The sequence below is a fragment of the Macaca nemestrina genome, chromosome 11 (genome assembly GCF_043159975.1).
Source record: "Macaca nemestrina isolate mMacNem1 chromosome 11, mMacNem.hap1, whole genome shotgun sequence".
NCBI classification, from domain to species: Eukaryota; Metazoa; Chordata; class Mammalia; order Primates; family Cercopithecidae; genus Macaca; species Macaca nemestrina.
The window spans coordinates 131250497-131277419 of record NC_092135.1 but is presented as its reverse complement, the minus strand read 5'-3'; the positions used below and the strand labels follow the sequence as shown (position 1 = coordinate 131277419).

Sequence of the window (26923 nt, the reverse complement as noted above, 5' to 3'; positions counted from 1 at the left end):
GGCCCACAGGCATGCACTACCATGCCCAGTCTTTTTTTTTTTTTTGGAGAGATGGTATCTTCCTATATTGCTCAGGCTGGTCTCAAACTTCTGGTCTCAGGAGATCCTCCCACCTTGGCCTCCCAAAGTGCTGGGATTACAGGCATGAGCCGTCGTGACTAGCAGGGTATTTATATTAAATGAGATGATACAAAGCATTTAGCACACAGCCTTGCTTAGGGCACACTCTTAGAGAGGCCTTGGTTGTTCTAAGGATTTTTTTTTTTTTTTGGAGATGGTATCTCATTCTGTCACCCAGGCTGGAGTGCAGTTTCACAATCTCAGCTCACTGCAACCTCCGCCTCCCGGGTTCAAGCGATTCTCCTGCCTCAGCCTCCCAGGCAGCTGGGATTACAGGTGCATGCCACCACACCCAGCTAATTTTTGTATTTTTAGTAGAGATGAGATTTCACCATGTTGGCCAGGCTGGTCTCAAACTCCTGACCTCAAGTGATCCACCTGCCTCGGCCTCCCAAGGTGCTGGGATTACAGGCGTGAGCCACTGCACCAGCCAGGACTAATGTTTTATCAGCCAACCAGCATTTGCTCTTCCTGTCCTGTGCTAATTATGGCGGGGAGCCATTTCAGGGGAGTGGAGGAGGGAGGCTGGCCCCAGGGCAGAGAGGAGGGGAAGGAGGGGAAGGTGGGGAAGGTGTGTGTGAGCTCCACAGCCCAGAAGCTGCCCTGCAATGGTCATAAAGCTGGGACTCTGGCCAGGCCTTTCTCCCCACCCCTCAGATGCCAGTCGCACTGCCCTTCTCAGGGAGGTCCCTGACCTCTGCCCTCTGCCCATGCCACACACTCCTTGGCCAGCGCGCTCCCTCCCCGGAACTGGCTTCTTTCCCTCCTATCTGCTCACGCAGTGTGTGTCAGGTCCACATGAGCAGAGCTCCTGCCTGCTCAGAAGCTGACCCAGTGCCCAGCCCCGAGGCCAGCATGACCAGGAACTGGGGCGGGAGTTTCAGGCAAGGTCTGGCTGAGGGGGTGGTTTTATGTGGCCCCAGGAGGTCCCAGCATATTCTGCACAGCGGGGCAGGGGCCGGTGGGAGAGGCTGGAAGCCCAGGGAGCGATGGAATCCACACCCGGGTGGTTCCCGGGCAGCAGGAGGGCGTGGGCGCAGCCAGGACAGCCTCGCCAGCCCCACCCTTCCACTGTGGCAGGAAGGAAGGGGGACGAGCGGGGGTGGACACGGGCAGTTTGCGGTTTGTCAGCAGAAAAGCTGAGAGAGCTTTGCACGTTCGATTGCAGCAATTCTTCCATTTCCTGTTATCTCTAGGACTCTGTCCTATTCCTGACTCCACTGACTCCAACCACCAAAAACCACTGGCCTCACCCCTGATGCCAGCCTGGGGGCCCTGTGTGTGTCCCACCCCACGTGCACACACGCGCACACACACATACACACACACACACAGAGGCTCTAGCACTTATGCACATGCACTCGGACACCCACCCTCACATACCTAGACTCTCATAAACACACTCACAAACACACACGCATGGACTCACACACACATAGACACACACTCATAGATATGGGGTGGTACACTCACACATGGACTCACATACATAGACTCACATAAACACACTCACAAACACACATGCATGAACTCACACACACACTCAGATACGGGGTGGTACACTCACCCATGGACTCACATACATAGACTCACATAAACACACACTCACAAACACATGCATGGACTCACACACACACTCACAGATATGGGTGGTACACTCACACATGGACTCACATACATAGACTATCATAAACACACACTCAAACACATGCATAGACTCACACACATAGACACACACTCATAGATATGGGGTGGTACGCTTACACATGGACTCACATAAACACGCTCACAAACACACATCCATAAACTCTCACATACCTACACAGGCTCACACACTCACATGCACGCTCTCATTCACACAAACTCACAGACACAGACCTACTCACACACACAGGCTTGCACCCCTACACTCATAAAGAGTTCTTGCCCTTGTTACTGCTCTCTGAAGCCAGAGACTCTCCACTGACACCAGCGTTTCCGGATCCAACCTGGTGTACAGGGACCGAGGGCGGGAGCCAGCCACCTCCCACCTGTGCTGGTAAGGAAGGTCTCACCGGAACACAGCCACTCCCATTCGCTTTCTGGGTTGACTATGGCTGCTTTCCCGCCAGAAAGGCAGAGAGTAGTGTTGACTGGCCTGCAGAGTCTGAAATACTTACTATCAGGCCCTTCCCTTTCCTGCAAAAGTTGGCCAATCCCTGTTTTAGGTTCTCGCTACCTAAAATGGGTCCCACGGGCTGACCAGCAGTGCTGAAGTCACCTGGGAACCTGTCAGAAACTTGGAACCCTGGGTTCCACCCGAGATCTACTGAGTCAGAACCTGCATTTTAGCTAGATCCCTAGGAGCGCTGGTGTAGACCCTGAGTGAGTTTCAGCCAGGGAGACCAACCACCCCTATTTGCTGAGGACTGAGGGGGGAGCTGAGAACGTGAGACTCTGGAACTACTGGTGGGATCAGGATGGCATGGTCACGTGAGTTGAGGCAGAGGGTATGGGAGGAGCAGAGGGTCCCCGCCCTGCTCGCTCACCCAGTGTGTTTGCGATGCCTGTCTTCACGTTGTTAGTACAGATGTGGCTGATCCGGTTCTCGTGCTCAGGCTTGGCCAGCACCACGATGCGGATGTTCCAGAGCGTGTGGATGGCGACCTGGTGGGAGAACAACGTTGCAATACTCGGCCCTTAAGTGTAGGGTGTGAACCAGGGCACAGTGATTCACACCCAGCCCCAGTCCCAGCCCCTGGGTGTGGGGTACCCCGTCTGTAATCCCAACCCTTCGGGGGACTCCCAGCGATGTGTGATAGGTGAGACAAAGCATCCTAAAGATGAGAACCGGGGCTGACCAAGGGTGGGAAGATAGAGGACTCAGTGGTTTTCAGCAATACCCCACGGATCCCATTTATTTCTGAATATAGACGCACCTCTCAGTGGGGGCCCCCAGACATCCTTGAAAACTGAGAGCTGATAGGCTGAGCCTGCCCTTGCCTCTGAGACAGCCCAGCTGTGCAAAGCTTCCGTCCCGGAACCCCACCCGGGGCACCACCAGCTGCTCACTGTTTTAAACGTCATGCTGGTGATTTCTTGCAGGGAGTGTTTGAGGATCTCCAGCCACTCCTTCTCACTCAGGGGGTCTTCCTGGGTGCCGATCACGTAAATGTCATGGGGGATGTAGTCGGCAGAGTCGTCCCGTGTCTTTCCCTGCCCCTTGGAGAGAAACCAGGACGTGATCTTCTTGGGAGGGGGGGCGTTACCTTCAACAGCAAAACCCAACACCAAGTGAGTCAAAGGCACATCGAGTCAAAGCATTAGGAGAATTCAAAACAGAGGGTGGGAGTGTGAGGGAGGTCACATCGTCACACAAGACCATCCAGGCAGCCCAAAGAAATGCCTGCGATGGATGCCTGGGCGCCAACCTCACCCAGGGTGTCGGTGAGGGCTAGAGCTCAGTTAAGCCTCTTTTTAAACATAATGTTAAGTTTCAAGGTATAGAAACACCAGAAGATCCCCTGATGTCAGATGCTGTCCTGCATTTTGAGGCTACGATAATTGAGTTCTGTCTCTCAAGGAACTCACATCCTATTCTCAAGACAGCCAAGGGGACTGACAAGTTTTGGATGGTGACTTCTAACCCATTGTTGGGAGACAACAAAGGCTCCCTTGCAAGGCAGATCCCAGCCCAGAGTGGAGAGATGCATGGGTGTGAGCCAGAGAAACTGGAGAGCATAGAAACTCCTCTGCATTCCCATTTCAAAACTGAGTTGAAGCAGCTCAATCAAGAAATTTTGAACGGTTCTCCCTGCAGTGCCCTTGAAGGATGAGCAATGTTTGTTCCTCAAAGAGATGAGTTTCTTGCCTTACAAGTGCAGAGAAGCCACGCATTGGAGTAAATGGACTGTGGCTCAACGCGGGTGCTCAAACTCCCGGGCTGGTGGGTCTCGGCCCTCCTGCAGCATAGCCTCAGCTTGCTCCTTCCACACTCTTGTGTGGGAAGGGCACCCCCTGCCTTTGTGTCAAGGACATCCTGGAGCTCTACTCCAGGGCTGCTGTGGCTCTGGGACACAAGTGACATGCTGCCACTTCACTTCCAAGAGGCCCCTGCCGGCCGCTGATCACCCTCTTCCTCCCAGACTCCTCTTGGGACAAAGGGTAAGGGACACGGGATGCCCAGTGAAATTCCAATTTCGGATAAACCGGTAGTTTCTAGAATAAGTTTATCTAGATGTCTTCTATCTAATTTATTTCTACCTGAACACTTACACTAAAAAATTATTTAGTATTATTTATATTTAGTAGCGTGCATATGTTTAGTATATAAATATACAGTATATATGTTTAATATAAAATATATTTAGCATATATTTAGTATATTATTAACTGTATGCTTAAACTAAATAATATTACTTAGTATAATTTATATTTAATATAATAATTACATTTATTTAGCATATGTTTATATACTATATATTTAGCATATGTATATACACTATATATTCAGCATAATGTCTATTTAGCATATATGTTCAGTATTTGTTTGTAGCTAAACATATACTGAAAAAATTTGTTTCTATGAAATTAAAATATAACGGGGCATCCTTTGTCTACCTACCTACTTATCTCTCTTTCTGTCTCTCTCCTGAGAAATCTGGCAACCCTGCTCAACGGTGGACTTCTTTCTTTCAGGCCTGGGGCCCCTTAGTGAGCTGCCTAGGGCTGGCGGGGTACCCATGAACCTCTTCACCTAGATATTCAGACTCTTTCCCTACAACTTTCCAGTTTGGACACATAGAGTAACCTACCCCAGCTGCTGTTGGGGTACAATAGTCCCAAAGCTCATTTTTCTTACCCATCATCTCAGGAAAAGGGTGGAATTCCTTAGGAAGGAGGCTGTGCTGGTAGGCTGGGGGTTGGGGACAGGGCCCTGGGGCAGGAAGGAAGGGGACATGGATGTTGTCACTCCACCCCACCTTGAGGATGCCTGAGTCAGGGAAGCAGAAGCAGAGGGGGCAACTTCAGGGAGGGGGCACGCGGACCCACCCATGTTCCAGGTGCCGATGAAGATGGTGATCATGTCAGGCTCCGGCTGCTCTGAGTGCTTGTTCTTCATCTGCTGCAGTAGCTGGCAGAAGCCTTCTCTCTTCTAGGGATGGAAGGGCAGACAGACTTAGAAAGGCCTCTGCCTCCCTGCACATGACACTTTGCAAAGGACTTGGTCAGCTTCAAGAAAACTGAGAGGAGCGTAAATCAGTATGAAGTTCCAGGACAGCAACCTGGAAACATGCGTCCAAGTCTTAAGCGAGTGGCTTCTGGCCCAGACATTCCCCTGCAAGGCTGTGACTTTAATAAGGTAATCAGGAGCTGCACAGAGGTCCAACCCTGTCTCGGCTCTGCAGCACATGCCTCAGTACAGAAAAAAATCAGAAACAACCTTACTGTCCAGCCTTAGGAGATTCATTAATAACGTATTAGAGGGCCAGGCACGGTGGCTCACGCCTGCAATCCCAGCACTTTGGGAGGCCGAGGCGGGTCGATCACCTGAGGTCAGGAGTTCGAGACCAGTCTGACCAACATGGTGAAACCCCCATCTCTACTAAAAATACAAAATTAGCCAAGCGTGGTGGTGCACGCCTGTAATCCCAGCTACTCGGGAGGCTGAGGCAGAAGAATTGCTTGAACTCAGGAGGTGGAGGTTGCAGTGAGCCAAGATCGCATCATTGCACCCCAGCCTGGGTGACAGAGCTAGATTCTGTCTCAAAAAAAAAAAAAAAAAAAAAAAAAAGTATTATTGACCATCCATAAACTAGAATATCATAGTGTTTAACAAGTGTGATCCAGAACTATCTTGCCAACAAGGACAGATGGCCACAATATATATTGTTAAGTATGAAAATCTAGTTGACAAATGGTATGAATAGCATCACTGCATTTTTAAGAAAACATTTGGGCCTGGCACAGTGGCTCATGCCTATAATCCCAGCACTTTGGGAGGCTGAGGCAGAAGGAATCGTTTGAGCCCAGGAGTTTGAGACCAGTCTGGCAACATGGGGGAACCCTGCCTCTGCAAAAAATAAAAAAATTAGCCAGGTATGGTGGTGCATGCCTGTAGTCCCTCCCAATTTAGGAGGCTGAGGTGAGAGGATTACTTGAGGCCAGGAAGTTGAGGTTGCAGTGAGCCATGATCTTGCCACTGCACTCTAACCTGGGCAACTGGACAAGACCCTGTCTCAGAAAAGAAAAGAAAGAGAAAAAGAAAGAAAGAAGGGAATGAAGAAAGAAAGAAAGAGAAGATTAAAAAACATCTGGAAGGGGCATAGTCCCAGATTAACTCGTGGTATATGGGTGTTTTTATTTTAAACATTTGCTTGTTTGTGTTTGCCATGTCTTCACCAAGGAGAATAGATTACTTATGTAATGAAAGAAAATTTAAATTAAAGAAACTAATTAAAAAGAAGAGAAGACACGAAGGCTTTCATAGCCTCCTCAATATTTTTTGCCTATTTTTCTGGGGTACCCAGTGGGGTACCAAGCAGCCTCAGTTGGCCCTCTCTTAGCATGCAATCAACAGAGCAGGCTGACTTTAACAAAGCTACACAAAATTTCAGATTGTAACATATGACATGACCAGTGTTTGACTATTTCAACCTGCAAAGACAGAAATTTTACGTGATTCAACCTCATAATTGCAAATCTCAGTAAGTCCTCCCTGAAGACACCAGCTCACAAAGATGTCACAGTGACACCTTTACTGTAACCTGCCTCGAGTTGAGAGTGGCTCACGATTCATTGCCTCCATTTATTCCTGTGCCTCAGTCCTTGTGAGGTCACAGCAATGGGGCAGAGCTGGTGTTTGGACCTATGCCCAGGTGCTCAGAAAGCATTCCAGCCTGGCGGTCTTTCTCTCCATCTCCCACCACCTGTCTGGGCCTCATTCTCTTGTTTCTCCCAGACCCTTCCCTACTACTCCTGATGGCTCTGGACGCCTTAGACCTCCCACCAGCCCACCCCCGATGCTTTGGAGGTGAAAGTAGGAGCGGGGACTGGGCATTCAGTGGGGAGCTATCACTGTGGGCCTGCACCAGAAGCCCTTGTCCCTTGGCCTTGCTGGGGGTCCCTGATGTGAGATGTCAGCCAGCACCTGATGTGATGGACAACCTTATCGCTCTGCAATCTTTCTTTTTTGAGACAGGACTTTGCTCTGTCATTCAGGCTGGAGTGCAGTGGTGTGATCACAGCTCACTGCAGCCTCGAACAAGCAATCTTCCCACTTCAGCTTCCCAAGTAGCTGAAACTACAGGCTCATGCCACCACACCCAACTATTTTTTTTTTCTTCATAGAGATGGGGTCTCACCATGTTGCACTCTAGTCTTGAACTCTTGGTCTCAGGCAACCATCCCGCCTCAGCCTCCCAAAGTGCTGGGATTACGAGCATAAGGCACCCACCGCGCCTGGCCTAATTTTTTTGTTTTGTAGACATGGGGTCTCACTATGTTGTTCAGGCTGGTGCAATCCATTTTTACTGCTTCACATGAGCTGCACGGCAGAGAACAATGAATGAGGCCACGATGATGTGTTTTGGCCCCTGGTTCGAATTTCTGAGATGAGGGGTGAGGTCACAAAGAACCTACTCTGGGGGCACAGAGGCCCAGCCTGGGTTTCCCCAGTGGCCCACAGCACCTCTTGCCCCAGGAACCCGTCCTGGCAGGGGCATCTTTCTTCTGCAGAGTTGGGCAAAGTATTGAAATGAGTCTCTGGGTTGGAGCTCCAGTCGAGACTCAGATTTAAATCCAGGGGTGGCTCACATCTATAATCCCAGCACTTTGGGTGGTGGAGGCTGGAAGATTGCCTGAGCCCAGGAGTTCGAGACCAGCCTGGGAAACACAGCAAGACTCTGTCTCTACAAAATATAAAAAATTAGCTGTTGGTGTGTGTCTGTGGTCTCAGCTACTCAGGAGGCTGAGGTGGGTCAGGGGATCCCTTGAGCCCAGGAGGTGGAGGTTGCCGTTAGCTGTGATCATGCCACTGCAGTAGCCTAGATGATAAAGCAAGACTCTGTCTCAAGTCAGTCAATCAATCAATCAATCAATCAATCAATCCATCCATCCATCCATCCATCCAGGAGTGTCCCAAAAGTTTCCCAAGCCCAGCCCAGGGAAGCTAAAAGCCTTCCCTCCAGGTGTGGGGCTGAGTTAGATGTGGGTGATAAAGGATGTGGCCTCGAGGCTGGGAGGCAGCTGGGCGAAGTGGGAAGCCTCCCTGCTCCTGAGACGGTGACAGCTCAAATCCAGGCCGACCTGGAACATGGTCCTCAACTTCTCTAAGTTCACCTTTCCCAGTTACGAAATGGGTTGTTCTGGGAACTGAGTGAGCTAATGATGCACACTCCCTGGCACACAGCGAGCCTCAAAACGCATGTGTCCCCTCCCTACCTCACAGCCCATTTTAGAAGTTTGCTGTCACTTACTTTGGAGTCAGCAAAAACATATTCCTTCCGCAGGATCTTCTCCTTCTCTGTTTCCACCAAGATCACCAACTTATTCAGAAATTTCTGTGACTTAATGAGCTGCAGGACTTAAGAGAAAAGAAATTCATTAATTCATTCATCCACTCATTCAACCAATATGAACAGTCTCCATTATGTTCCAGGCACCTGACTATCAACTCCCATCCCTCAGCTGAGCCCAAGTTTGTGTCTGGTCTCCTAGCTCCCTCTGCTTCCAGCTGCTCTTCCCAAGAGAGGCTCATGCTTGGGGAGGGTGAGGTCTGGAACAAGCAAGAGTTGGCCTGGCCAGAGCAGAGACAGCATGATCGTCTTTTCATCTTTTTCCCTGCCTCGTTCCTTCCCCTCTCTCTTCTTCCTTCTCCTCTTCTTCTTCCTCTTCTCCCTCCCTCCTTTCTTTCTTACTCTTCCTCCTTTCTTTCTTTTGCTTTGCTTTTAATTTACATCTAAATTTGATTTTACATTTTACTGTCATCAACAATTAAAAGAGTCAAGTTGTTCTATAGGTTTTTGCAAACAATAGTCCCCCGCAACCCAACCTCCCTTCAATGTCCAGCTCCCTGTAGGCAACCAATTTCAACTCTCTTAATGGATTCTTTTGGAATTTTACTGTTTCTTGAAAAAAAAAATGCTTAAATTGCTACTTTCTAATGTTTCAGTTTTCATTATGTCCTAATACATTTTTGACTGTCCACTATGGAAGATGAAGGTTTAACTTTCTTTCACACACACAACCTGCTTCCCAGCCTTGACTCCCTGCCAATGCATAATTTCAGTCCCCACATCATCCTTCTAACAATTATATCATAATTTTGGCCAGATAAGTACTCAGTGTTTGTTATTCTGATTATAGAAATGCTATTGACAGACCAGCCCTGATTGTTTCTCTTTTTCTAGACAACTTTTTGTTATTCCTGGAGTTAGTAATTGCCATACTTTTTTTATGGTTTCTAATTCTTCCCCAGTTTGTAACTCTCTTTTCCATGTGACCAAATACTTTCATCAGTTTCTTTGTCCTGAGGGAGCCTCTCCCAGAGCCTCTGGGTCTTCTCTGGACTGGTGACCTCTAGGCCTGAGGCACAGCCTTTCCCTTGGGGCCTTCATAATCCAGGAATACATTTATTTTTCTCTCTCTCTCTCTCTCTTTCATATTAAATCCCATTTCTTGGACCCCATGTCTTCCTCTTCTTGATTTACACCCTCATTTTGGCAGAGCAACATCTCTAGTAGCTTTCCAAGAAAGGAAGAATGGGTGATACATTTTTAGAGGCCTTGTGTGTCTGAAAATTCGACCCTCACACTTAACTGACAGAACTCCAAATTTGAAATAATTATCCCCCAGACTCTGGAACCTTGTTTCGGGATTGCTGGAGAAACAATGCTGTTCTGATTCTCTTGTTCAGAAAAGAGTTAGGACAGCAGGTCTGAGACTGCTGTCCTTGGAAGGGCTTGCTTGAAAGGTTGGCTTTTTGCTGTCATCTGGGAACTTAAATTTCGGAAGGGCTCCCACCATTCCCACAGCTGATGAGTGGCTTGCTGTGCCTTACATTGTTTGTACAAACAAGATGGTTTATGCTGAGCACCTGTTTTCCTTTGGGGAGTCTGGAATCTGGGTACCTGCCAGGTAGAGGGTGTCTACGTGACCAGTCCCCAGTTAACAACCACATTTCACACATGTTGTCACACCTCACTGGGGGAGGAGGGAAGTGTGTCCTATGTGACTCCACAGAAGAGTTGAGCCACTCCTAATGGTGGCTCACTGTACTTGGAAGGAAGCGTGGGCCGGGCGCGGTGGCTCATGCCTGTAATCCTAGCACTTTGGGAGGCTGAGGCGGATGGATTGCCTGAGCTCAAGAGTTCAAGACCAGCCTGGGCAACATGGTGAAACCCTGTCTCTACTAAAATACAAAACAAAAAATCAGCCAGGCATGGTGGTGGGTGCCTGTAGTCCCAGCTACTCAGGAGGCTGAGGCAGGAGAATTGCTTGAACCTGGGAGGCAGAGGTTGCAGAGATCCAAGATCGTGCCACTGCATTCCAGCCTGGCGACAGAGTGAGACTCCATCTCAAATAAAAAAAGAAGAAGGAAGCGTGAACCTGGCACTCTGGCTCAGCACACCCACACACCTGGCCCCTGCCCAGTCTCGGCCTTGTCTGAGCCCCAGCCGCGTAGCCATCTCACCAGCCACACTGGCTCCTGTCTTGGAACTGTGCCCAATGGCCCCTTTCCCTGGTTTGGGCACAGTCAACATCTTCCTAACACTCAGACTCTTAGAAGCTTGTGCCTGGTTTCTTCCAGACTTCACCCCACGCTTGTGTCTTTTCCCGCGGCTGATTTTGCTCTGTATCCTTTCAATGTAATACGTCAGATCTGTGAAGATGATCGCTGGCTGGGTCCTGCGAATTCTCTGAGGGAATCACAGAACCTGGGGGTGGTCTTGTGGGGCCCCTGACACAGGGTGTAATCTGTCTTTCGCTCTGAACATTTTTAGGCTCTTTTCCTGGAGCCCAGCGCTGTGAGACTTTCCGGGGTTGTGTGGGCCTTCTGTGTTGTGTGAGCACTTGGCCATTTTCAACCTGGAGGCAAGTGTTACTCTGTTCTGAGACTCTTTCCTGAATTCTTTAATAAATTTTCTCACTCTGTTTTCTCTTACTGACACTTATTATTTTGAATTGGGCCTCCTGAACTGGTCTTCTTCTTTTTTTTTTTTTTTTGAGATGGAGTCTTGCTCTGTTGCCCAGGCTGGAGTGCAGTCGTGGATCTTGGCTCAATGCAACCTTTGCCTCCTGGGTTCAAGCAATTCTCCTGCCTCAGCCTCCTGAGTAGCTGGGATCACAGGTGTACGCCACTACACCCGTCTAATTTTGTATTTTTAGTAGAGATTTTACCATGGGGTTTTACCATGTTGGCCAGGCTGGTCTTGAACTCCCAACCTCAAGTGTTCCACCTGCTTCGGCCTCCCAAAGCACTGGGATTACAGGTGTGAGTCATTGCACCCAGCCCTGAACTGGTCTTTTAAACTGTAAAAATCTTGCCTCTCCTATTTGCCATCACTTTTTCCTTTTGTTTTGCCTTTTGGGAACTTTTGTGAACTGTATCTTTCTACCCTTCCATTGGGTTCTTATCTTATTTAATTACTGCTATAATTTTTTTTATTGCCCCAGAGTTGTCCTTCCTTTCACTTTCCCCTTCTTCCCCCTTCTCTCTTCCTCCTCCTCTTTTTTAACTTCCATTTTATTCTCTTACTATTCCTTTCTAGATATAATTCTGTTATTCCACAGGCCCATTTCTTTTTAACTATAGAATTTGATCCCTCTGAGGCTGGGTGCAGTGGCTCACGCCTGCAATCCCGGTGTGGCAGGCCAGGCCTCCCTCACGCAGGCCTCCATAACAACTGTTTCAGTACCGGCTGAGTGGTTAAGTTAAATATTAAAAGCCAGTGCCCTTATGCAAAGGCTGGAACGTACCAAAAGCCCATCAAAAGCTTTGCCTAGGCAAGGAATTCTTAACAGGACCCATTTAGGATTTAACAAGTTTATTGGAGGTCTGAAGGAACTCCACAAACCTCCGTGATGTAGCAGGAGATAAGATAAGGGTAATCACCCCAGCACCTGGACCCATTTAGATGAAGTAAATTTATTGATGCTCCAGAGGAAGGTCTTCAGGACTCAGACCTTAGTTATAAATTAAAAGAAGTTAGTCACTTCTTTTAATTTATATAATGTATAAATTATATGTATACATGTATAAATCTTTCGATGAATATACACTTACATATAGACATACAGCTGAGAAGGTATATAAGCTCTGTAAAACTTTGTAATTTGGAGTCGGTCTGGTGATAATTTCCAGGCCTTCTCCCTGTAACCAGTTACAGAAAATAAAAACTCTCTTCCTCAGTAACAAGATGTTCATCTGCATCTTGTTATTGGGCCACAAGGAATAGCAGCCCGACCCTATTTGGTCCAGGAATACCAGCACTTCGGGAGGCCGAGGCAGGCAGATCATCTGAGCTCAGGAGTTTGAGAGCAGCCTGGCCAACATGGTGAAACCTCATTTCTACTAAAAATACAAAAATTAGCCAGGTGTGGTTGTGCATGCCTATAGTCCCAGCTACCTGGGAGGCTGAGGCACGAGAATCACCTGAACCCGGGAGACGGAGGTTGCTATGAGCTGAGATCGCACCATCGCACTCCAGCCTGGGCCACAAGAGTGAAACTCAGTCTCAAAAAAAAAAAAAAAAAGATTTTGATCCCTCCAAATGTTTTGTCTTTGTGTCCCCTGTCTCCTGTCCCCAGCTTCCCTCCAGTGTCTGGTGATCCTTGGCTGTCTCTGTGTCCAACAGTGAGGTGGGGTGTGTCGAGCAGGGCTTCTCCACAGGGTGGTCTGATGGGCTGAATCCTGGGGAAACTGCGTGATGGCAACACCTTTCTGTATTTGCCCCTGGGCTGATCAAGGTTCCCCGAGAAGACTTCTAACTCCTGCCTGGGGAGGGTGGGGCTGAGCCAGCCGCATCCTGGGAGCTGGGCAGGGAAGAAGGCTGTGGTCTCAGCACTCAGCAAGTGACCGTCCCTTAGTCCTCTGTTTTTGGTAGGTTCTCCTGCCTGCAGCAGGCCTGGCATCTCCCAGCCCTTCACCTTCTCCAAAGAAGAATATCCAATCTTCTGCCAAAGGAATGAGGAGGAGCCACTGGCTACACAGAGTGGAGGGGGATTCTGTTGGGCTGAACTCTCTTTAAACAGACTTCCATCTGATCCTGCTCCGTATAACCCCACCTTCACCCCACTTCTCGGGGTCCCCGAGGCTCTTAGCTCCTGAGCCCTTTGTGGGTTTTGTGTGAGTCAGTGTCTCCGTTTTTCCTTCCACCTGCTTAGGGTTTCGTTTTTTGGTTCCTATAAGTGACTCTTGCTATCCATCTCGTTTCCGGCTTTCAGAACATTGTTGCTTTCCCGTTCTCTCTTTCCCTATGGGTTTTGCCTTCCAGAAGGAAGATGGTGACAGAGCAAGCAAGCATTCAACCATCACTTTGAGCTGGAAGCCTCCCCAAAGGGAAATCACATCAGCCTCGTCTGCACCTCAGTAAGTATCCCACGATCCGATTCCTACCACTGCTAACCAAATGCCCTGAGACTTTTCCAGTCTGCTGTGATCAGGCCATGTCTCCTTCCCCTGAATTTCCTTGCCATCTGTTTGCAAGGACTGTGTGGTTGCCTCCAGGATGTGACATCTTGTTTGATCAGGGTTATTATTCCATCGGGGTCAGTCAGCGCCGCACCTTCCCAGTGAAATAACACTAGAAGTTCCTTTTCCCTTGTCCTGCTACATGGTATCCATCAGTGGGTGCTGGCTGGTCTACCTCTGAAACATTCCCACTCCATTCGCCTTTTCCCATCTCCAGCTGCCACCGCCTCTTGCCTGGCTGCTATCATGGCCTCCTAATTGGTGTCCCTGCCTCCACTCTTCCTCTCTTCCCATAGTTTGTTCTCAGTACAGGAGCCAGAGTTATCTTTTTGAGGTGGGATCACGCCACCCCCCAGCTGGAAACCTCCTAATGGTGGCTTGCTGCATTTGGAAGGAACGTGAGCCCAGGACTCTGGCTCAGCAAACCCACATGCCTGGCCCGTGTCCAGCCTCAGCCTCGTCTGAGTCCTGGCTGTCCAGCCGTCTCACATGCCATACTTGCTCCTGCCTTGGAACTGAGCCCAGTGGCCTCTTTGCCTGGGTTGGGCATAGCCAGCATCTTCCTGACACTCAGGTCTCGGTTTAAATGGCACAGCATGTCCTCAGAAAGGCTTTTCCCTATTATTATCATATTTTTCTATTTAAATCCCCAGCTCTAGAGTTTATCATTCCCTGACACATTCCTGGTTCGTATATTTGTGTGTTTGCTTATTTTCTCCTTTGCCCTGACTTGAATGCAACTTTCCTGAAAGCTAGGACCCCGGCTGGCTGGTTCACCTCCGCATCCCAAAGCCTGGCATGTGCATAGCAGGTACTCAGAGCATGACTATTTTATGATTTCAACATACAGCAACTGGCTGTTCCCTATGTGTAGAAGGCCATGATGCCAAAGCTATTCATGAACATGGTGATCAAAATAGGGTAAGGAAGCTCCAACTCTTGCAACCACAGATTCCCTCCAGGTGAGCGCCACTCTATCATAATAACCATGGCTGGAAACTCACCATGAGCCAGACTCTGCACTAAGGACACACCTTACCCCATTAACTCTCACAGCAACCCCTGTAGGAACCCCTGTCTTGTGGAGGCATCACTGAGGCTTTGAGGAGTTAAGTAGCTTACTTGAGATCATACTATTAGCAAGTCAAGGAACCAACACGTGCATCCAGTTTACCTAGAGCCCCCACTCCTGAACCACACTGCCTTTCAGCACCAACTATAAAGAAGCCACTTAAACATGCATCCATGAGAACTGTATGATCTCACCTGGTTTAGGACACATTCGCTCATTCATACATAGATTCATTCATCCTTGCCTTCATTCTCTCATTCATGCGTGCGTTCATTGATTATTACGTTCATTCTCATTCCTGTGTGTGTTCCTTCATTCTTGCATTCATTCACTGATTCATGCGTGCATTCTCTCAACATCCATTTACTGATTACTTACTCTGTGCTAAGCACTGTTTTGGCTCTGGGATTTAGTGGTTAACAACAACCAAAAAATCCACATCCCAGCCTTTGTGAAGCCCACATTAAAGGGAGGAGACTGAACTGGGATTCACGATGGATGACAGTTGCAAGTGCCTCAGGCAACTGGCAACCCCTGAGCACGCACTTGCTGAGCCCCAGGGCCCAAGCTGGGGCCTGCAAATTCCAGGGTGTATAAAGGAAAGAGCTTTCCCTTTTCAGGGGGAGGGCGTTTGTGAGCAGTCAATTGTGCTCTGATGTGACAGGTGTCACCACAGAGAGGAAGTCAGGCTCCACCATCCTGGATTGGCAGGAGGACTAGAGCCAGGTGGGCACAGTCCCGGAGAGTGGGCTGGCAGTCCGTGGGCATCCACACTCTTCAGGGCTCACGAACCTTCTCTGAAATAGCGCATTATTATTATTATTATTTAATTTTTAGAGATGGGGTCTTGCTATGTTGCTCAGGGTGAACTCAAACTTCTGGCTCCAAGTGATCCTCCCACCTCAGCCTCCCAAGTAGCTGAGAATACAGGTGCTTGCCACTGCACCCACGCATAGCTATTCTTAATTAGAGCTGGGTTTTCTTAGGGCCAGTGATCTCTAGTTTAGCTCTTTCACCCATCCCTGATCTGTTTCCACAAAGGAGAATACCCACCTCTCAGCAGCAACAGCTCCAATCCTTACTCGGGCATTCAAGGCTCTGTTCACACCCAGGACGGCATGCCCAGCTGCTTCTCTCTCCAGAATCACAGAGAGAGATGAGCAACATGTAATGCGTGATTTCACTAATGCCCTGTCCCTTTCCCTGCACACCCCATTCTCTCAGTCCCAGTGCCCTCCCCTGCCTCATGCTTGGCAAAATCCTATTCATCCTTCAAATCCCAGTCAGAGCCACCTCGGTGGTGTGAAGCCTCCTGCCCTTACTCCTCAAAAGAGCTAATCAGTCCTCCCTGGGGACTAACCTCCCCCTGGAGCACATTCTAATACCTGCCCATGTACCAGCATTCCCTTCTCCACAGCAAACCCTTAGAGGAAGTGTTCACAATGAAGGGCTGGCCCATGGAAGATGCTACGCAAATGTCTGTTGCGTTAAACCAACAAAAGTTCACAGCACTTCTCAGACTCTGGGAGGTGTTTCTTTCAATCTTAAGTTTTTTAGTAATCAGGTGCTCTGACAATCTTCACTCTTCTTACGTTTCCATCTCCTCTTATCCAAGTTGGGGCCACCCCTCTCTCCTTAACAGATATATTAGTCTGTTCTCATGCTGCTAATAAAGACATACCCAAGACTGGGTAATTTATAAAGGAAAGAGTTTTAATGACTCACAGTTCCACATGGCTGGGAAGGCCTCACAATCATGGCAGAAGACAAAGGAGAAGCAAAGTCATGTCTTACATGGTGGCAGGCACGAGAGCTTGTGCAGGGGAACTCCCCTTTATAAAACCATCAGATATCGTGAGACTTACTCACTACCATGAGAGCAGCATGGGAAAGACTCGCCCCCGTGATTCAATTACCTCCCCACCCGGTCCTTCCCATCACACATGGGCATTATGGGAGCTACAATTCAAGATGAGATTTGGGTGGGGACACAGCCAAACCATATCAACAGATAAGAGGAAACCACCACTCTAAGCTCACCTTCCACACAGCCTTCCTGCTCAAACCATCAGCGACTCCCCATTTCTCCTGCCCAACTTGCCACTATACACAAGGGCCGCCATGATGCTATGAGCTCCCCTCTGCAGGACTATGACCACTATGATGTCACCCCCAGCAGTTCCCTGAGATCAGTCTCCTTCACCGCTACCCTGGAAGGGTAATAATAACGGTGGTGGTGGTGGTGACAGTCAGTCGTATTGAGCACTCCCTGGAGGCTGGGCACCAGGTGCTTGGATGTTCACCCACATAAGACTCATGAGAGCCCTGCAAGATGCTACTACTATCCCTGCTCTACAGAAGAGTAAACTGAGGACCAGAGAGAAGACACCAGACCCAAGTCACAAGTGGCTGACCTGGGACTCAAGGCTGGGCTACTAGCACCCCACTGTGCTATCAGTGGGATTCAGGATGCATTATTCCAAAATAGGGCATCCTAAGCATATTGAATATTTTAAGCTGAAGTAATTTGAGCAATGGCAGGTGCAGGAAGGACCCTCTGACATTCCTCTAAAGCAGGTTACAGACCCTCATGCGAGAGGAGCCCTCCCTATACCTGGGGGTCAGAACATCCTATCTCCAAGGACATAGAGACAGTGAGAACTCTGAATGCACAGGCCCTGCCAAGGTCCTCCCAGTTCCCCACACTTAGTGCATACTACTTTACTAAGAACAAAGATGGCCGAGCACGGTGGCTCACACCTGTAATCCCAGCACTTTAGGAAGCCGAGGCAGATGGATCACCTGAGGTCAGGAGTTTGAGACTAGGCTGGCCAACATGGTAAAACCCCGTTTTTACTAAAAATAAAAAAATTAGTTGGGCGTGGTGGTGGTCCTGTAGTCCCAGTTACTCGGGAAGCTGAGGCAGGAGAATCACTTGAACCTGGGAGGCGGAGGTTGCAGTGAGCCAAGATTGTGCCACTGCACTCCAGTCTGGGAGATAGCGTGAGGCTTTGTCTCAAAAAAAAAAAAAAAAAAGATGCTGATCATGCCTGAAGAAGCCAGATAAAATACCGGAGACCCAGTTAAATTTGAACTTCAGAAAAACTGTAAATCACTGTTGCATATAAGTATGTCCCAAATATTGCATGGGACATACATATACTATATTGGTTGTTTATCTGAAATTCACATTTAACTGGGCCTCCGGTATTTTTATCTGCTACGTGTGGCAACCTTAACCATGCCCCTCTAAATGAACTTTGAGACACTAAATAAAAAATGTTGTAGCCACAGGGACTTGGGGGGCTTCATAGTGGTCTTAAAACCTGACAAGGGATGCAAACTGTTGTGTGAAGGTTGGGATTTATCTGAGGGAAGGGTCTACGCATTGATCAGTTTTCTCAGGGGAACTCATTGGCCACCCAAATGAAGAAAGATGTCCATTCGCCATCAGCCAGAACCGGAGGCTGCTCAGGAAACTCTCACGCTTTCGTCAACCCCCAGTTCTGTCTGCTGCTGTTCTCCAGCTTCATGTGGCCCCGCACTGGGCACTGCCTACCCCCCTGCCTCCTGACACCCTGCCTGGCCTCCCGAACCTGGGCCCTGGCCTGCTAGCCCCAGTGCCCATCTCCCAGCATTTGCACATGCTGCTCTGCCAGCTGAGATGCTCTTCCCTCAGACCCCTGCCCGACTGGTTGCTTCTCAGCCTTGGGGTCTCCACCAATGTGCCTCTTACTCAGAGGAAACTTCCCTGTCTGCCCCTTCTACACTATCCCCTATTGCCAGTTAACCTCTACCCCATTGCCCTGTTTTGTTTTCTTTGTAGCACTTTTCGTAGCCAGATCATCCACTGTATTGACAGATCATCCATCTGTACTGACAGATGTATTTGAGTCTTTATCGGCTACTCAATGCACCAGAATATAAATCCCACGTGGGCAGGGGCCTCATCTGTCCTGCTGGCACTGGATCCCCTTGTCTTGCCCCACTGCAGCTTCTCTACATGCATTTGCCGTGTGAAGAATTTCCATTTTATGGATGAGTTGATTTGATGGTTCTCAGAACCTGCTAATAACAGGTGACTCTCAAAGTGGCGACTACATGCTGGGCTCTAGTCTAAAGAGCCTTATGCATATTATTCAAGTACTTTTTATCATCCCCATTTTACAGATAAGGAAACTGAGGGCTACATTGGTCATGACATGTCCCAGGTCACACAACTGCTAAGTGGCAGAGCTGGGACGTGAATTTAGGAAGTTTCGTTCCAGAGTCCATGTACTCACAGTTTAGTTTATCCTGTGCTACAGACACTATCCAATTGTCAACAAGACCTCATCTGTGCAAGGCTTTGTGCCTGGCACTGAGAGGTGATAGCATGGATCAGACTGAGTCCTGGTGGGGAAGAGAAGACACACACACACCCACACACACACAGAAGCGCGCGCACACGTGCATGCCTGCGGAAGACAGACCTGCAGGGCAGGCCTTCTGAGAGGTGAGCTGACAGGGCAGGAATTCCACAGGCAGGTGAGAGCCAGTGGTTGATGTGCGCAAGGGGTCTTACTTTTCTTGTGGCTGTAGAACTTGTCCTCAGAACCATCCTTGGACTTCTTAATGATCAGTTTCCCAGACTCAACGTCGACTTTGAGTTGCATTTTCTGAGGAATCCCCAGAGACTCTGCCTTCACCTTAGAAGGGGAAGAGATGTGTGACTCATTGATTTTCTGCCTGGGCTTTTGCAAGGCTCCCCCGGCCCGAGCCCCTTGTCTACATGGCTGGGCAACCTCTGGTGGGCGTTCTTCGTAGGGCCATTGGGCTTCTCTTGCCCCAGCAGTGCACATGCACATTTCCACAGGCATCTCCCAGGAATCACAGAGACTCTCGGGGCACCCCCCTTGTCCACTGTATATAGGGGAGCCGTTCTGCCAACAGGTTTGCTGGTGGAAACAGACAAATTGCTGGAAATGGTTCATTCACTGATGACTTTGAGAACACTCATTAATCTGATGTGTCACCTACTTCCGGAAAGGATTTTAGTAATAGATTTAAACTCCCAGGCCTTGTTACAACCACTGATTGAACATTTACTGATAATGATAGAAAAAAAAAAACCCACAACAGTTGTGTACGCATGCTCAGAAAATGGAAATTTACCTTAATAGAGGATTATCACAGGGTCTAGAAAGGACTTTGGGGTGGGGAAAGTGTGTGGGGGGGAGGGGGTGTGGGTCTCATACTGGATTCCTGAATGTGGGACCAGTGCTGGGCTGAATGTACTAGAATCTCTGGGGATTGTAAAGAAAAACACATTTTGGGTCAAGCCTGGAGGGTCTAATCCAGTCATTCTCAGGGAAATCATAGGAGTTGCACGTTTTTTTGTCTTGTTTTGTTTTGTTTTGTTTTTCTGAATTCCCCACCCACTTGAGGCAGTATTTTGCAGCCCTGTCTGATATCACTCATCTCTGCCATTTGAGAAGGACAAAGTTTACATGGTGCCTGGGCCAATGAGACACTCCTCCCTTGCAGTGCCTCTCTGAAGGCGGTTTCCCAGTCACCTCTGGGTGCCCGTTCTGACGCTGAACCACCGTCACAGTGACACAGGTCCACTGACTGCCATTCTTGGCTGTTGGGCTCCTTGCTCTTCCCCAGCTCAAGCCTCAGTCCCTCTTTCCACAGGAACCAGAACATGTCTCTCTACCCAGCTGTGGAGCCCAAGCCCAGGCTCTGCTGTCCCACGGCCACTTACCTCAAAGGTGACTGGAGGGATAAGGGAACGCCGGTGCGGGGACTCAGGACCCTCGTGCAGCAAGGCCTTGACCTGTGGGCAGCAGCGTTAGATTCAGAGGGTCAAGGGGACATCGAGCCTGTACATCTGGACATTCTCCATGCAAAGAGGGGACCAAAGATGGGACGAAGAGAAGCCACGGGAGCCCCACACGTACCTTGTCTTCAATAGAGGACAACAGGCTTGTCAGTTGGCTGAGCTTGGACACCATGTTGATGGGATTGGCCTCACCAGGAACCTGGGAAAGGAGGGAAAGAAGATCAGGGCAGCATCACTGAACCCGAACCACTGAGAGGCAACGCACTGGGTGCTCTCCGCACCTCACCCCATTTCACTCTCCCCGCAGCCCTACAAGTTCTATTATTATCCCCTCCAGCAGATGAGGACACAGGGATCTCTACAATCTTCTCAGAATTCACATGGCCAAAAAATAGATCTTCATTTCTTCTTCCTTCTAAATCTGTCTCTCCCCCGGTGCTTCTCACCTCACCCACTCCGTTGCTTAAACAAAACTCGAGGACTGTCCTTGCATATTACCTTTCCTCCCTCCTACACCTCCTGCATGGTGTTCCCATCCTACTCCCAAAATAGACCCAGCCTGCTGCTTGAAACCCCAGTACAGTTCTCCATGTAGAGGAGAAAATGATCCTGACCCCTTCCCTACCCTCTGAGGTCCTATATGATGCAGCACTCCACCCCTCCACTGCCCCACCAAGATCCGAGCCACTCTCATCTTCAAGTCAGTTCTGCCTTGAGCTTCCCTTCTGAGGAATCTCCAGAGACTCAATTTCCCCTGGGAGGGGCACCTCCTCATCATTCAGGTCTCAGCCTCACAAGGAGGTCTTCCCTGACCACCCTGTCTAAAATAGCTGCCAGGTCACCTCTATCAAGTTACCTTGTTTTGTTCCATATCAGTCACCACCAGCTAAAGTTATCTCCTTCCAATATGTGTTCACTGTATGTCTTCCCTGCTGAATGGAGGCTCCATGAGAATGGAGATCAAGAGGACTGTATTTAGTACTGCAGCCTTGGGGCTCAGAACAGTGTCTGGCCAACGAAGATGCTCAGTAAAGTTGTTCAGTATATACAGGGCCCAGAGAGATGAACTAACTTGTCTGAGGTTGCACAGCTAGTAAATGGCAGAGCAAAACATGTATCCTGTCTGCCTGATGCCAAGTGCATGGTCTTATGCACTTATTCACAGAAGAAACATTTACAAAGCATCTATTCTATGTTAGACATGCTGCCAGGTGTGGAAATGTAGAGTTAATAAGATACCTTATTAAGTTATTCATACCTTATTAAGTTAATAATAAGAGGTGGAATGAGAAAGTCAGATACATGTATGACTGATGTGAACACAAAGCAGAATGGAACCAGGGTTATCACCAGCCAGGTGATGTCCCTTTACCTCACCCCTTGCTGAATATAGCAGCCAGGCTGCACTTGCTTTTGACCTCAGTTTTTCTACCCGGCTACTTTAATAAACTACTTTTACTATCACCACCTCCATTACCACTGCTGCCTCTGTCACAATGATCAATGGCACTGCCATGATCAACGGGATCCCCTTCAATAGCACCACCAGAGTCATCAGCATGGCTACCACAATCACCACCAACACCACGATCACTACCACCATCTCCACCCCATCACTCCCACCATGATCATGACCACCTCCACCATCATCATCACTACCACCATCTCCACCCCATCATTCCCACCAGGATCATGACCACCTCCACCATCACCATCAGTACCACCATCTCCACCCCATCACTTCCACCATGATCATGACCACCTCCACCATCACCATCAGTACCACCATCTCCACCCCATCACTCCCACCATGATCATGACCACCTCCACCATCACTACTATCATTTCCACCCCTACCACTCTCACCATGATCATGATGACCTCCACCACCACCATCACTACCACCATCTCCACCCCATCACTCCCACCATGATCATGACCACCTGCACCATCACCATCACTACCACCATCTCCCCCCTACCACTCTTACCATAATCATGACACCTCCACCATCACCATCACTACCACCATCTTCAACCCTACCACTTTCACCATGATCATGACCACCTCTACCATCACCATCACCATCACTACCACCATCTCCACCCCATCACTCCCACCATGAACATGAACACCTCCACCATCACCATCACTACCACCATCTCCATCCCATCACTCCCACCATGATCATGACCACCTCCACCCCCACCACTCTCACCATAATCACGACGACTTCCACCATCATGATCACTACCATCATCTCCACCCCCACCACTCCCACCATAATTATGACTACCTCCACCATCATCTCCACCCTCACCACTCCCACCATAATTATGACTACCTCCACCCTCACCATCACCATCACTATCACTACCACCATCTCCACCCCACCAGTCTTATCATGATCATGACCACCTCCACCATCACCATCACCATCTCTACCCCTACCAGACCCACCGTGATCATGACCACCTCCACCATCACTATCACTACCACCATCTCCACACCTATTATTTTCACCATCATCATGGCCACCTTCACCATCACTATCACTACCACTATCTCCACCCCTACCACTCTCACCATAATCATGACCACCTTCACCACCATTATCACTACTATCATCTCCACCACTCCCACTGCCACCATAATCATGACTACCTCCACCATCACCATCACTATCACCATCTCCACCCTTACCACTCCTACCCTGACCAAGACCACCTCCACTATCACCATCACTACCACCATCTCCTCCCCTATCACTCCCATATGATCATGACCACCTCTACCATCACCATCACTACCACCATCTTCAACTGTACCACTCTCACCATGATCATGACCACCTCTACCATCACCATCACCATCATTACCACCACCTCCACTCCTACCAGCCCTCCCATGATCTCTGTCATCACCATCTATATCACCCTTAGACACCACACCATTCCCCGTCCCAATAACCATCACTACCACCATCACAGCAGTTAATAATTGTCAGTGCTTTCTCTAACCACTTTTTGGTCTTTCCCTTGCTTCTTAATAAAACTCACAATTCTTCTATAGTTATTGTCAATGAGGGAAGTGGCTTGAAGGGGTGGCGCTAAGACTCAGGCAAGGGACAACAGAAGGGCTGCCTGTTGGTTGAGAAGAAAAGCTGGTCAGGAGATGGGATAGTGTAGGATTCCCTTGTTTTAGGGTTATTTATCTCATAAATAATTGAAATGGTAACACAGATTCAAGCCTCCTTCTTTCCACAGTAGAGGACATTTGGAATGACCTGCCTTCACCCCCGGTGGTCACCATGCAATTGTAGGTCCCCCGCCCCCCACCAGCTCTCTCTTTGGATTTGTGACTTTTGGGAGGCGAGATCTGACAAGATCTTAGCATAAATGAAGTTACTGACAAACTGGGCGTTTGTGCTTCAAACAAAAAGTATTAGAAAAATGCTGAAGCTTTCCCCATACTTCTGCCTAATGATTATTTGATGAGTTCTTATGATGTGCCAAGCACATCTTCAATATATTAAGTCATCTAATCTTCACATGTCTTGATTTTTCTAATCCTTGTTTTGCTGATGGGGGAATAGAGTCAAAGTGGTGAGTTTACAGCTAGTATAGATCTGATATTTGAATTGGGGGCTAGCCAGTGGTCCTTAGCTGGTGGTGATTTTGCCCTCCAGGGGACATTTGGCAATGTCTGAGACATTTCCAGTTGTCACAGCTGGGGGATGCTAATGGCATCTCATGGGTAAAGGCCAGGATGTGGAGGACTCCTAGAGTGCACAGGAGTCCTCCATGACAGAGAACAATCCAGTCCCAAATGTCACCAGTGTCGAGGTTGAGGATAGAATTCACAGCTTAGCCTGTGAATGGCTAGACTGGCCTGAGGGTTTACATCAGCTGACCCAGTTTTTTCACTTTGCTTTTCAGTTGCACTTTTCAAAACAAAGGAAGTGGGGCTCCAAGGCAGGTTAACCATCCAAGGGAGGTTACTGGCTCTCCTTTCTCACACAGGGCAGACCCAGGTCTCCCCCATCCCCCAGGCCAGCCAGCATTTTGATAACATTGCATTTCCCACTTCCCAGCAGTCCTCAAGTAACCACACAGGGGTTTGGGTGTCCCCAGCTTGTCCTGCCTACTTAAGGGAAAGGGCCTCATGTTGGTGAGAGTCTAGCAGGGTCAGATGTCTCACGCACCCAGTTTCACTCACTCCTTAACCAAACCCTGCAGAGATATTACTGTCCCCATTTCACAGATGGGGAGACTAAAGATCCACAAGGGTGAATCAGATTTTGAACTCGGGTGTTTCTGATCCATGGGCCAATGTTCTTTCCTCTCCTCAAGGCAGCCTCAACTCCCTCCTTTTTTATTTATTTATTTATTTTTTTGTTGTTGTTGTTGAGACAGAGTCTCGCTTTGTCGCCCAGACTGGAGTGCAGTGGCCGGATCTCAGCTCACTGCAAGCTCCGCCTCCCGGGTTTACGCCCTTCTCCTGCCTCAGCCTCCCGAGTAGCTGGGACTACAGACGCCCGCCACCTCGCCCGGCTAGGTTTTTGTATTTTTTAGTAGAGACGGGGTTTCACCGTGTTAGCCAGGATGGTCTCGATCTCCTGACCTTGTGATCCGCCCATCTTGGCCTCCCAAAGTGCTGGGATTACAGGCTTGAGCCACCGCGCCCGGCCCTCCCTCCTTGATTTCTGAATTCCTGAAGACACATCAAGAACAACCTTTTCTGTTTTTCTTCAAGACTCAGTCTCATAAAGGGGAGGGGAGTGTGGCAGCAAGACCCACCCTCCACCCTGTGGCTGCTCTGTCCTGCCACCAAATGCAGAGACTGGCCTCCACCCGGCAGCACCGTAACTGGGACTGCAGCTGGCCTCTCTCGCGAGGCTTTGTCTCTCTTCTAATCTACTTCAAAGACTTGACTGTGTGTTCTTCCACTCAAGTGACTTAAGCTCAAAAGTCGGGCAGAGCCCCTGTTTTGTCCAGATTTGCTTTTACTTCCTTAGAAATTAACCCATCATTCACCTCGGAGAAAGCAAAACTTTTTTTTCTGAATTTCGAAAGTTGCACAAGTAGAACACAAATACATGTTCTCCGTAGAAAACTCAAACAAACAATGTGGGCAAACTCAAAATCCCCTTTGGCCCAGTCCCCTTCTCCCCAGTCTCATCCCTGCATGGTGGTGACCAGCACAGCCCTTTGGGTTTAAATCCTTCCCATCTGATTTCCTCGTGGAGACTTCGTCAGAGTTTCTGTATCATCCCGCCGTTTGCTTTTCCACCTAACAGTAGCCTTGGAGATCTTTCCAGAGCAGTGTTCACATCTTAGAGTAGAATTCTGCACCACTGCAGTTCACCAGCTCCCTATATTTATATGATTTTCTTTTTTTCTTTTTCCTTTTTTTTGTTTTAGATGGAGTCTCACTCTGTCACCCAGGCTAGAGTACAGTGGCACAGTCTCAGCTCACTGCAACCTCCGCCTCCAGGGTTCAAGCGATTCTCCTGTCTCAGCCTCCCTAGTAGCTGGGATTACAGGTGCCTGCCACCATGCCTGGCTAATTTTTGTATTTTTGGTAGAGACAGGGTTTCACCATGTTGGTCAGGTTGGTCTCGAACTCCTGACAGGTGATCCACCCACTTCGGCCTCCCTAAGTGCTGGGATTAGAGGTGTGAACCACCATGCCCGGCCTGTTTATGTGATTTTCAATGTTTTTTCTTTTACTCTTTGTGTACTTATAGTCCCTAAGAAGCTGCCGACATATGGAACTGTGGGCTTGAGGGATGCCTGCAGTTCACATTTTCATACAAACGGCCAAACTGCCTTTCAGAAAACCTATTTCCATTCCCAACAGCAGAGGAGTGAGTCCCTGTGAGCACCTCTTCCACCCCACACCCTAGCCAAGTCCTGACTCACCCATCAACTTTAGCATCAACTCTGCCCATCTAATAGGCAAGAAGAGGCCGCCTAGTGTCAAATGTCATTTCCCGGTTACTAACAAGGTGAGGCTGAACACCTTTTCATATCTATATTGGCTATTCCCTGTCCCTCTTCAGTAAGCCGCCTTGTTTATAGTCTTTCCCTCTTTTAAAAATTGAATTGTTTTTACTTAATTGTTTGTAGGAATTTTTTAAAAACATGGCCAGGCATGGTGGCTCCCACCTGTAATCCCAGCACTTCAGAAGGCTGGGGCAGGAAGATCGCCAGAAGTTTGAGATCAACACGGG

The 26923-nt window shown here is 48.8% G+C and overlaps 1 protein-coding gene across 2 annotated transcripts in view; it reads right to left on the bottom strand.

Moving 5' to 3' along the window:
• LOC105473898 (inositol polyphosphate-5-phosphatase D) overlaps positions 1 to 26923 on the bottom strand; it is a 152759-nt gene that overhangs the window by 42470 nt on the left and 83366 nt on the right. For both annotated transcript variants that reach the window (XM_071073577.1, XM_071073578.1), the window contains 7 exons: positions 20807 to 20887; positions 20611 to 20682; positions 19429 to 19552; positions 8577 to 8683; positions 5152 to 5254; positions 3172 to 3368; positions 2649 to 2766 (listed from right to left, as the gene is read on the bottom strand). In XM_071073577.1, the coding sequence (XP_070929678.1) occupies positions 2649 to 2766; positions 3172 to 3368; positions 5152 to 5254; positions 8577 to 8683; positions 19429 to 19552; positions 20611 to 20682; positions 20807 to 20887 (802 nt within the window). The remainder of the gene's footprint in view (positions 1 to 2648; positions 2767 to 3171; positions 3369 to 5151; positions 5255 to 8576; positions 8684 to 19428; positions 19553 to 20610; positions 20683 to 20806; positions 20888 to 26923) is intronic.